Source organism: Lithobates pipiens, unplaced genomic scaffold, assembly GCF_037356315.1.
Source record: "Lithobates pipiens isolate NorthernLeopardFrog02 unplaced genomic scaffold, aLitPip1_a1.2 Scaffold_18, whole genome shotgun sequence".
Taxonomy (NCBI): Eukaryota; Metazoa; Chordata; class Amphibia; order Anura; family Ranidae; genus Lithobates; species Lithobates pipiens.
Window position 1 is genome coordinate 556211385 of NW_027507758.1, and position 12723 is coordinate 556224107.

Here is a 12723-nt window from a genome sequence, read left to right on the forward strand (position 1 = left end):
TCACTTCTAGTACTGCGGTAAAGCGATAGGTCTAATAAGTTATGTTTGGGGCATAAATACTGCGACAAACATCACACAGCAGCTTCCTGATGACGGAATACTATTTGCGAAATGTGTAGAAGCTGCTGGGAAAATTACTAGGTCACTTCCTGCCGAGTGAGGCCTGGGACGCACGTCTACACAGGAGAACATAGGGGATACGCGCGCTAATATGTTTTACCCCATTTACACCGCTGGATAGGCTTTGTGCCGGCTTGTGGGCACACAAAATTGGGAGTTTAACCACTTAACGACCGCCGCATACCATTGTACGTCATCACAATGGCATGTACAGGCACAAGCACGTACATGCACTTGCTTGCCTTCCAGCGGGTGGGGGGTCCGATCGGATCCCCTCCCGCTGGATGCGGCGGTCCGGTTCGCTTCAGGAGCGATCCGGGATGAGGGGATGGCCGTTGGTTTCTGGCCATCCCCTCTCGATCGCTCCTGGCGAATGAGAAGCTTCCTCCCACTGTGTATTGTATACACAGGCAGGGAGGAAGTGATGTCATTCTCCTCGGGCGGTCTTATTGACCGGACTACGAGGAGAGGACACAGTAAGTCTGCACCAAACACTACAATGACACTAACTAACACACAGGCACACAACCCCCCCCCCCCCCCCCGATCACCCCCCCTGATCGCCCCCCCCCCCCCCAGTCACAGTGTCACTGATTGCAGTGATCATTTATTTACTGATCACTGCATTCAGTGTCAATTGTAAAAGTAAAAAGTGTCAGGGCAGTTAGTGTTAGGTCCAGGGTAGCCCCCTACCACCCCCCAATAAAGATTAAACCCCCTGATTGCCCTTAGAGTTAACCCTTTCACCCCCTTTTGCCAGTGTCATTAAGCAATCATTTTTCTGATCGCTGCATTAGTGTCGCTAGGTAGCTAGTTATTTTTTTAGGTTCAACGCCAGGTTTTTATAGCGCTACGTACCCCCATATACTACCCAATAATGGTTTTAACCCCCTGATTGCCCCTAGTTAACCCTTTCACCAGCGATCACCGTATAAGTGTCACTGGTGACGCTGGTTAGCCAGTTAGTTATTTAGGTTCCCCGTCAGGTTTTTATATAGCGCCAGGGACCCCCATATACTACCTAATAAAAATTTGAACCCCCTGATTGCCCCTAGTTAACCCTTTCACCAGTGATCACCGTATAAGTGTTACGGGTGACTCTGGTTAGTTAGTTTGCTTTTTATAGCATCAGGGCACCCACCATTTATTACCCAAAAAAAGTTTAACCCCCTGATCACCCGGCGGGTGATATCAATTAGGTTTTAGGGTCAGGGTCTGAGTCGCCCCAGGCAGCGCTAGGCTAGTGCCAGTACCGCTAACACCCACGCGCAAAGCATAAACCTCCCGTAGCGGTATAGAATCTGAACAGATCAATATCTGATCTGATCAGATCTATACTAGCGTCCCCAGCAGTTTAGGGTTCCAAAAAAACGCATTGTTAGCGGGATCAGCCCAGATACCTGCTAGCACCTGCGTTTTGCCCCTCCGCCCAGCCCACCCAAGTGCAGTATCGATTGATCGCTGTCACTTACAAAACACTAAACACATAACTGCAGCGTTCGCAGAGTCAGGCCTGATCCCTGCGATCGCTAACAGTTTTTTTTGGTAGCGTTTTATATTTAAATCCTGAAGGTGGTGCTTGGTTTTCGGGGTCCCGTACATGGCTAGGCTCCCAAAAAGTCCCCCACATGTGGTATCCCCGTACTCGGGAGAAGCAGCAGAATTTATTTTGGGGTGTAATTTGACTTATGCCCATAGCATGTGTGAGCAATATATCATTTAGTGACAACTTTGTGCAAAAAAAAAAAAAATGTAACATTCCTGCAACTTGTGGCAAAATATAAAATATTTCATGGACTCAACAGTAAATAGCTTGGGGTGTCTACTTTCCAAAATGGGGTCATTTGGGGGGGTTTTGTGTTATTTTGGCATTTTATGGCCTTCGAAACTGTGAACTGGTAGTGAGGAGTGAAATCAAAAATTTGCACCCTTAGAAACCCTGAAGGCAGTGATTGGTTTTCGGGGTGCCATACGCAGCTAGACTCCCAAAAAGTCCCACATATGTGGTATCCCCGTACTCAGGAGAAGCAGCAGAATATATTTTGGGGTGCAATTCCACAAATAGCAATGGCATGTGTGAGCAATATATCATTTAGTGACAACTTTTTGTAAACTTTTTTTTTTTTGTGTCATTATTCAATCACTTGGGACAAAAAAATATATTCAATGGGCTCAACATGCCCCTCAGCAATTTCTTTGGGGTGTCTACTTTCCAAAATGGGGTCATTTGGGGGGGTCTTGTGTTATTTTGGCATTTTATGGCCTTCGATACTGTGATAGGTAGTGAGGAGTGAAATCAAAAATTTGCACCTTTAGAAATCCTGAAGGCAGTGATTGGATTTCGTGGTGCCGTACGTGGCTAGACTCCCAAAAAGTCCCACATATGTGGTATCCCCATACTCGGGAGAAGCAGCAGAATATATTTTGGGGTGCAATTCCACATATAACTATGGTGGCATGTGTGAGCAATATATCATTTAGTGACAACTTTTTGTAAACTTTTTTTTTGTGTCATTATTCAATCACTTGGGACAAAAAAAAATATTCAATGGGCTCAACATGCCCCTCAGCAATTTCCTTGGGGTGTCTACTTTCCAAAATGGGGTCATTTGGGGGGGTTTGTACTGCCCTGCCATTTTAGCACCTCAAGAAATGAGATAGGCAGTCATAAATTAAAAGCTGTGTAAATTCCAGAAAATGTACTCTAGTTTGTAGACGCTATAACCAATACCGTATATACTCGAGTATAGGCTGACCCGAATATAAGCCGAGGCCCCCAATTTACCCCCAAAAAACTGGAAAAAATTATTGACTCGTGTATAAGCCGAGGGTGAGACATGCCTGTCCATCCCTGTGTGTCCGTCCATCCCTGTGGGTCCATCCATCCCTGTGTGTGTGTCCATGCATCCGTGTGTGTGTGTGTGTCCATGCATCCGTGTGTGTGTGTGTGTGTGTGTGTGTGTGTCCATGCATCCGTGTGTGTGTGTGTGTGTGTGTGTGTGTGTGTGTGTGTCCGTGCAGCCTACCTGTGTCCAGCCTGCCTGTGTCCGTCCAGCCTGTGTCCGTCCAGCCTGCGTCCCGTCCAGCCTGCGTCCCGTCCAGCCTGCGTCCCGTCCCGGCCCGTCCCGTCCCGAGCCGAGCCTCCGTCCTTCAGCTCTTCGTCGGCGGCCATTCTAGGATTCAAAAGCCGCGCCTCCGTCGGTGATAGGCGGAACACTCAATTTCCCACTGACTGCTGTTCCGCCTATCGGATGTCCGTGATAGGCGGAACACTCAATTTCCCAGCAGCCTGTGTTCCGCCTATCATGGGCATCGTCTCATCCTCGTCCGTAGTACGAGGATGAGACGATGTCCGTGATAGGCGGAACACAGGCTGCTGGGAAATTCAGTGTTCCGCCTATCACAGGCGAAGGCGGAGGCGGAGGCGCGGCGTTTGAATGTTAGAATGGCCGCTGTCTGTCTGCTCGATACGCTGATCGAGCAGGCAGACAGCGATGACTCGAGTATAAGCCGAGGGGGGCACTTTCAGCCTCAAAAAAGAGGCTGAAAATCTCGGCTTATACTCGAGTATATACGGTAAATATACGCTTATTGACATTTTTTTTTTACTAAAGACATGTGGCTAAATAAATTTTGCCCTAAATGTATGACTAAAATTGAGTTTATTCGATTTTTCTTATAACAAAAAGTAGAAAATATATTTTTTTCTCAAAATTTTCGGACTTTTTCCATTTATATTGCAAAAAATAAAAATCGCAGAGGCAATCAAATACCATCAAAAGAAAGCTCTATTTGTGGGAAGAAAAGGACGCAAATTTCGTTTGGGTACAACATTGCATGACCGCGCAATTACCAGTGCAGTGCAAAATTGTAAAAAGACCTCTGGTCCTTAGGCTGAAAATTGGTCCGGGCTGAAGTGGTTAACTGCCTTTTAAATCTTTTTATTAATAAACAGTAAGACATACTACGCAGTGATTGCTGTGTATTTTTTACGACAATTGATAGAACAGGAGAAGTCAATTATACTGATACGCTGCCTGGGAAAAGTGCAGACTGATCTTTTGAGTGGAGCGGTTATCCCATTGATGAACCAAAGGCGTATATAAACTTCTGGTGAGTGGCCAATCTATAAGGTGGTGGTGTTGTCACAAATTGGTGGAATCAGTTGCACGGAGCTACGGATGAGGGATGAATACACAGGAATAAGTTGACTTACACTGAAGATATTCACTGGGACTTGATAGTAGGCTTCTGCAATTCGTTTCGTAACTAATCGAAATTCGGCCGAATTTTGCATCTTTCGGACATTCGGATGCATCCGAATGTCCGAATAAAAAAATAACGAATAACAATGAATACGAAAGAAATATAATGAATGAATTCGAATGAATTCAGTAATTCTTTAAAGATCTAATGAAACAAAAGGCCAGCTCAAAGTAAATCTTATAGTCCAATCAGCTAATTAATTTTGTGCCGGAGGATGGATTACTGACAAAGTGCATTCCTGAGAACTGAGTAAGAAGGGTGTTGTATTGTATTTAAGCTGAGGAGAAGAGACGTTGTCATTGTGTGTGTTAAAAGATTCAATAAACAAATGACTTTCCAAACTACAAATCATTATCACGAATGTCTATACATACATACATAGCGAATGTCAACGAATACGAACGAATGAATTCAACACTCTACGAATAATAACGAATTATCCGAAAACGTATTAAGGTAACATAAGGAATATAACAGAACGAAATTATGTATTTTACAAATGACAACGAACCGAAACTAAACAAAATTTTCCGTTGTGCACAAGTCTACTTGATAGACACATTATATTATTTAATTATTCAATCATTTATCGGATTTCACCTTGTTGGTTTATTCTGATCTAGCACTAACACTGTATATTTGAATGGTTTATATATTTATTTATTTATTTTTCACACGGACCGCAGTGTAAATTTAAATTTTAAAATGTTAACGTTTTTTTTACGTTTTTTTTGGTGAATTGTTTGGTGGCTGATGTTTGGGTATACACATACATTTTTTATCACTGAATAGGAGCATGGATGGTATTTGGTGATAGCCCTTCATAATAATAGTTAACAGATATATATTTTTTCACTACTGCAATAAGAGTGTCTAGCGCAGTCAACACTTTCTCCTTTAACCACTTTCAGACCGGACCATTTTGCTGGTCAATGACCAGAGGTCTTTTTACAATTTGGCACTGCGCTGCTTTAACTGGTAATTGCGCGGTCATGCAATGTTGTACCCAAACAAAATTTGCGTCCTTTTTTTCCCACAAATAGAGCTTTCTTTTAAAGGTATTTGACTGACTCTGCGATTTTTATTTTTTGCGATATAAACGTAAAAAGACCGCAAATTTTGAAAAAAAATGATATTTTCTACTTTTTGTTATTAGAAAAATCCAATAAACTCAATTTTAGTCATACATTTAGGCCAAAATGTATTCAGCCACATGTCTTTGGTAAAAAAAAAAGTCAATAACTGTATATTTATTGGTTTGCGCAAAAGTTGTCACATCTACAAACTAAGGTACGTTTTCTGGAATTTACGCAGCTTTTAGTTTATGACTGCCTATCTCATTTCTTGAGGTGCTAAAATGGCAGGGCAGTACAAAACCCCCCCAAATGACCCCATTTTGGAAGGTAGACACCCTAAGGAAATTGATAAGAGGCATGTTGAGCCCATTGAATATTTTATTTTTTTGCCTCAAGCGATTGAATAATGACAAAAAAATATATATATATTTTTTTTTACACAAAGTTGTCACTAAATGATATATTGCTCACACATACCATGGTTATATGTGGAATTGTACCCCAAAATACATTCTGCTGCTTCTCCTGAGTACGGGGATACCACATGTGGTCAACTTTTTGGAAGCCTAGCCGCGTACGGGGCCCCAAAAACCAAGCACCGCCTTCAGGATTTCTAAGGGCGTACATTTGTAATTTCACTCCTCACTACCTATCACAGTTTTGAAGGCCATAAAATGCCAAGATGGCACAAAACACCCACAAATGACCCCATTTTAGAAAGTAGACACCCCAAGCTATTTGCTGAGAGGCATGTTGAGTCCATGGAATATTTTATATTTTTGCCACAAGTTGCGGGAAAATTACAAACTTTTTTTTTTCTTTTTTTTCACAAAGTTGTCACTAAATGATATATTGCTCACACATGCTATGGGCATATGTGAAATGACACCCCAAAATAAATTCTGCTGCTTCTCCTGAGTACGGGGATACCACATATGTGGGACTTTTTGGGAGCCTAGCCGCGTACGGGGCCCCGAAAACCAAGCACCGCCTTCAGGCTTTCTAAGGGCGTAAATGTTTGACTTCACTCCTCACTAGCTATTACAGTTTTGAAGGCCATAAAATGCCAAGATGGCACAAAACCCCCACAAATAACCCCATTTTAGAAAGTAGACACCCCAAGCTATTTGCTGAGAGGCATGTTGAGTCCATGGAATATTTTATATTTTGCCGCAAGTTGCGGGAAAATTACAAACTTTTTTTTTTTCTTTTTTTTTTTCACAAAGTTGTCACTAAATGATATATTGCTCACGCATACCATGGGCATATGTGAAATGACACCCCAAAATAAATTCTGCTGCTTCTCCTGAGTACGGGGATACCACATATGTGGGACTTTTTGGGAGCCTAGCCGCGTACGGGGCCCCGAAAACCAAGCACCGCCTTCAGGCTTTCTAAGGGCGTAAATTTTTGACTTCACTCCTCACTACCTATTACAGTTTTGAAGGCCATAAAATGCCAAGATGGCACAAACCCCCCCAAATGACCCCATCTTGGAAAGTAGACACCCCTAAAATTAGGGGTACACTAGTGAGACTCACAGGTAAAAAAGCACCTAGGCTGTCAGCGACTGTATCAAAACGCTACAAAAAAAACTGTTAGCGATCGCAGGGATCAGGCCTGACTCTGCGAACGCTGCAGTTATGTGTGTTGTGTTTTGTAAGTGACAGTGATCGATCGATACTGCACTTGGGTGGGCTGGTCTGGGCTTGGCGGAGGGGCTAAACGCAGGTGTTAGCAGGTATCTGGGCTGATCCCGCTAACAATGCGTTTTGGGAAACCTAAACTGCTGGCGACGCTAATATAGATCTGATCAGATACTATATTACTAAGGGAGGTGTATGCTTTGCGCGTGGGTGTTAGCGGTACTGGCACTAACCTGACGCTGCCTGGGGCGACGCAGACCCTATCTGACCCTCAAACTTATATCACCCGCCGGGTGATCAGGGGGTTAAACCTTTATTAGGTAATAATGGCGGGTGCCCTGAAACTATAAAATATTAACTAACCAACCAGCGTCACCTGTAACAGTTATATGGTGATCACTGGTGAAAGGGTTAACTAGGGGGCAATCAGGGGGCTTTATGCGGTAGTATATGGGGGTCCCTGGCGCTATAAAAAGCTGCGGCAAGCCTAAATACCTACCTGCCTAACTAGCGTCACCTGTGACACTAATACAGCGATCAGAAAAACGATCGCTTATTAGGCTGGGTTCACACTGGAGCGATGCGGGAACGCCACAAATCTGCGGCGGGTTCCCGCATCACACTGCCCTATGCGAACTGCTGGGAGTGTCAGTGAAATGTTAATGACACCCCCAGATCAGTTCGCATATCGCAGTGCAATCTGCAAACTCGGACAGGAATCGGATCGCATAGTGTGAACACCCATGCGATCCGATTCTGCTGCGGACCAAAAAAAGGGTCCCGTGCGAGTTTGCGGCGGGTGCGGCGGGTGCGACGCGAATTCAGCCATACTATCTGTATGGCTGAACTCGAATCGCACAGAGATCGGATGTGATTTGCACTGCAGTGCGGTGCGAATCACATCCGTTCTCATAAACCGCTGCAATGTGAACCCAGCCTTAGTGACACTGGCGACGGGGGGTGATCACGGGGTTAAACCTTTATTGGGGGGGTTAGGGGGGTACCTTAGAACTAAAGGGGGCTAACCCTAACTGCCCTAACAGTTATTACAGTCACAAATGACACCAATGCAAAAAAAAAATAAAAAAATGCAATTGGTGTCACTGTGACTGGGGGTGCAGGGGTGATTGGGGGGGTGACCGGGGGGTGAAGGGGGGGTGAGAGTGTGCCTGGCATGTTCTACTGTATTGTGTAGTGTTGGTGCAACTCACCGATCCTCTCTCCTCTGTGCCGGAACGAAAAATACCGACACAGAGGAGAGATTACATCACTTCCTCTGCCTGTGTTTACATTACAGGAGAGGAAGTGATGTCACGCTTCACTTCCATTCGTCAGGAGTGATCGCGAGGGGGTGGCCATGAACGAATGGCCGCCCCCTCATCCCGGATCGCTCCTGAACGGATACCGACCGCCGCTGGCACCGGGGGGGGCCCGATCGGCCCCCCACCCGCGGGAAGGCAGGGACGTACAGGTACGCCCATATGCCTACCCGTGCCATTCTGTCGACGTACATCGTCGTGCGGCGGTCGGCAAGTGGTTAATATTTAAAGTTCCACCTTTAGGGTGGAATGCATTTTTGACTGCAGCAAACATAATAATTCACATAATAATTCACACAATATTGTTTTTTTGCGCTGGTGGCTCATATTTCTTACACATATTGTTGTTCCTACTTAGTAGGAACACACAATCTGTCTCCTTTCCCTTCACAGAACTGGGATTTGTGTGATTACACAAAACACCCATGTTCTCGTTCTGTCACGAGCAATCGCGGATACCCGATGGACATCGCGCTCACCAGGCATGCGCATCGGATCCATGGACACTCTGCAAGCACACGTGCACGCCTGCAATAGTGTTTTTAAGAGCTGATGTATACCTATGGCAATTTGCACAGCCATACCAACCTGCCACAGTATAACTGCGGCGGCTGGTTGGCTAGCAGTTAAAAAAAAGTCCAGCACCAATCTGCATGCTTACACCTCTAAGCATAAATTCCCTCTGCAAGCCAGATTTTTCCAAGAGCAGAATTTTCCCCCTCTCACCCCAAAAAACGACCCCTCCTAGCACAAACTCTCTCATTCCCAGCGCAAATGTTTGTTACCCCATATTCCATTATACCCCCTATACAGCTACTCTCTCCCTGAAACGTACAAAACTCAGATGCTACAGTGGCGTGAACTGACTACAAGAGTAAAGATTCGTACGAAATTGTGTGTTGACAGCCTGTTGACCGTAAATCCAACCGTTCGTACGCTCCATCAGACAATTGTTGTCGGATTTTCCACTGACAAATGTTTGATGGCAGGCTTTAAAATTTTACGTGGACAACAGTCTGTTGTCGGATTTTCTTATCGTGTGTACACAAGTCCATCAGACAAAAGTCCAAAGTACAAACACGCATGCTTGGAAGCAATGCTCACCAAACACAACATTAGCAGAAGGTGCCCAAAGGTGGCACTAAAGAGCTGAAAAACCACGCAGTACGACTATGACGCCACTACATTTGTGTTTGTTGGCAGACAATTGTGTGTCGTTTGTATGCAAAACAAAATCCAGGCACACGCCCTTCGGACAAAAGTTTGACGCTTTGTCTGTGGAAAATACGATCGTGTGTATGAGGCTTTAGAGTAATTAGACACTCTCAGAAGAAGAGAGGACTATGATGTACAGGAGAGGGCTGAGCTATGGAATTATATTCTCTTGGCATAGTGAAATCTCTACCAAGCTCAAAGGCGCATTACAAGTGAATTTAAAAATAAGTTATGGTAAGCAAATTTGTTTCTAAAAGAGCGAAAAACCAGTGACCATTTTTAAATGGAGCCTACTGCCCCAAGGGCCATTATTTTGTCTACAAAGAGAAAGTTGTAATTATTTACTTAAAGTTTTTATGAAATATGAACTTGTAATTGCCTCAATTAGAAGCCATAAGTGTAATTTCTGACTGTTGTTTGGTTCCTCTGCTATCAGCATGACTAACTTCTGACAAGTTTTCCTGACACCAAGAGAAAAAAGGTGACAGCTGATTGGCAGCCTCAGCTCTGTTCCTGTGTGCTGTGTGAAGGGGGGGGGGGGGGGGTAGGTCCCTTCCCTCCAATCAGCTCTCTGAGCTCTCTTCTTTGGATGGATGTAGAGAAGAGAAGACTGCAGATACAGATACAACTTATGTAGGAGGATTTGTTTCCTCTCTGTGTATCACCTTCACTAAGTATATGTGAGGGTTTACAACCACTTTAAGGCCTCATTGGAAAAAATTTACTTTCTTCCCACAGGAACGCTGGACGGAGGAGATGGTAGACAACAATGTATTTCCGGCTGGCTTTATAGGCTTTGGTGGAGGGAAATATCCGTGTCCTGGCAGGTCAGTGTAGCTTCATGACATGGAAAAGGGCTTGTTAATAAAAACTGCTACTAAATAAAATAGAAGTGAACCTTGTAACACCCAGTCAGAACCCAGCTGCCATTGTTCTGGTGCAGGTTGGAAAATGAGAAAAGGTATCTGACTGGTTGTTTTAGAGTGATACTATACACACACTATTTATTTACATTATCCCTTCTCTTTCTGTATATGGATGATGTTGTTTCATCAGATTAGGCTACCCGTCAGAATGTGCAACGGAAGTTAAATATGTAACCAGCATTATAGGACTACACACTTCTCCTGCCACTGTTTCCCTGCAAAGAGGCTGGGAAAGAGCTAGGTCATATGACAGCTGTACATTGATTAGGAAAAAAGGGACTTTTTTTTTTTTTTTAAATAAAATAATTACAGTGCCATTGTTTCATCAGATTAGGCGACCCGTCAGAATGTGTAACGGAAGTGACGTTCCATCACCGCCACCTTGCTACACCCTGCAGTCCTCCATAGTAAGGATACACTGAGAAGAGGGAAAGTGGACATCTTGTTACACCCACCAGAGTTTGAATTTTACACGTTTTTATTAGTCATCAGCAAATAGAGGAACATAGACTGGACAATAATTTACATGTATCACTAGAGCAGTAGTATAGCCAGTGCATACATAGTAACCGTAAATAGTGTAGTAGTTGGTATAAGGTCATAGCTAACACATATTGTAAGCTATTAGATACTAAGTAGAGTCTGCCATAGGCCATTATGGGGCCTAAAGAGGATAAGAAGAAACAGAAAGGAGGAGAAAGTAGAAAGAGGGGGACAGGAAAGTTGAAGAAGTGGGATAGGAAAGAGAAGGTGGGAGAGAACGGTAGGGGCTCAACCATTGGCTCAGGGTCCCGGCCGTGCCACTCCTCTCAGACCTTGTCATGCATTTCCAGCCTTTCCTGTAATCTAGCTGTCATTTTTTCCATTAGTTCTACATCTTTTATTCTAGCGTACAGATCTTCTTGGGAGGGTGGGGAGTGCCGCTTCCAGTGGAGGGTGACCAGTCATCGTGCAGCTGTGAGGACATGTCTAAGCAGTTTTTTGGATGGTTTGGTAATTTTGTAAGGGTGATACTCCAAGGAGTTTTGGAATCATGGGGACCTGTACTCCAAGAAGACGGGACAACAGAAGCTGTGTTCCCGTCCAAAAGGGCACTATCTTGGGGCAGCTCCAATATATGTGGAAGAGGGTTCCCTTGTCTCCCTGGCAACGCCAACACCTATCCGAGCTAGAGGGGTAGATAGCGTGGAGCACGTCCGGTTTCAGGTACCAAAAGTTGAGAATTTTATATGCGTTCTTTTTGCCGCCTGAGACCAGATGGTCCACCACATCACCTCCAGAATTTCCTCTCCTAGTACCTTTTCCAATCTAAGCATGTAGGCATGCTTTCCCTGGCAATGGAATAGGAGTTGAGCAGCCAGTATATGTCAAAAATCAATCCTCAGCATGCAGATCCCTTTAGTATTAAGCTTTCAAAGGGGGATGGTGCTGAGAATTGGAGATTTGGGGCAAAGGATGGGGCATAGTGACGTATTTGCAAATAGCCATAAAACACCTGGTGAGGCAAGTCATGTTTTCCCTGGAGTTCAGTGAACGATAGCAATTTGTGTGATCTAGGGTCCACCAAGTGGCCGAAGTGGAATAAGTTTCATGTTGCCCAGGGCAAAGACATCTGGCGGGTGAGACCAGCAGGCATCCTGGGGTTGTAGAGGAAAGGGCTCAGCCCATATGCATGGGATAGTTTGCGTCAGAGCGATCTGAGTTGAGACATAGACCCCAGCCTATCCTGGTCCACCTCCGCGCTCGCATTCCAGAGTAAGCTATTTGGGGGTGTGGGCGCAAGCCATAGCGTTTCAATTTCTGTACATTTGTTATACGATCATTGGGGAAACCAGGAGATCAGGGCGCGCAATTGAGTCGCTTGATAGTAGCGAGAGCGCGATACCACCAGGACCGAGCAGAGTATTCTGTGTCTCCTATAGTTCCAGACAATCCCCACCAAGTCTGCTTGAAGCTTTCTTATATGTACATAAGGGACTGGGATAGACAGTGTCTGGAATAGATAAAGGAGTTTAGGAAGAATGGTCATCTTCACAGAGGCCACTCTCCCCAAGATGGATATATGGTGGGTCTTCCATTTTTGCAGGAGATGCCTTATGGAATGAAACGGGGGGGAGATTTGCTTGATATAAAGTGGTAAAGGACGGGGTAATCT

At 44.6% G+C, this 12723-nt stretch overlaps 1 protein-coding gene across 1 annotated transcript in view; it reads left to right on the forward strand.

Moving 5' to 3' along the window:
• LOC143988970 (24-hydroxycholesterol 7-alpha-hydroxylase-like) overlaps positions 1–12723 on the forward strand; it is a 188846-nt gene that overhangs the window by 143195 nt on the left and 32928 nt on the right. Inside the window, exon 10 of the mRNA XM_077488932.1 lies at positions 10381–10469. Within this exon, the coding sequence (XP_077345058.1) occupies positions 10381–10469 (89 nt within the window). The remainder of the gene's footprint in view (positions 1–10380; positions 10470–12723) is intronic.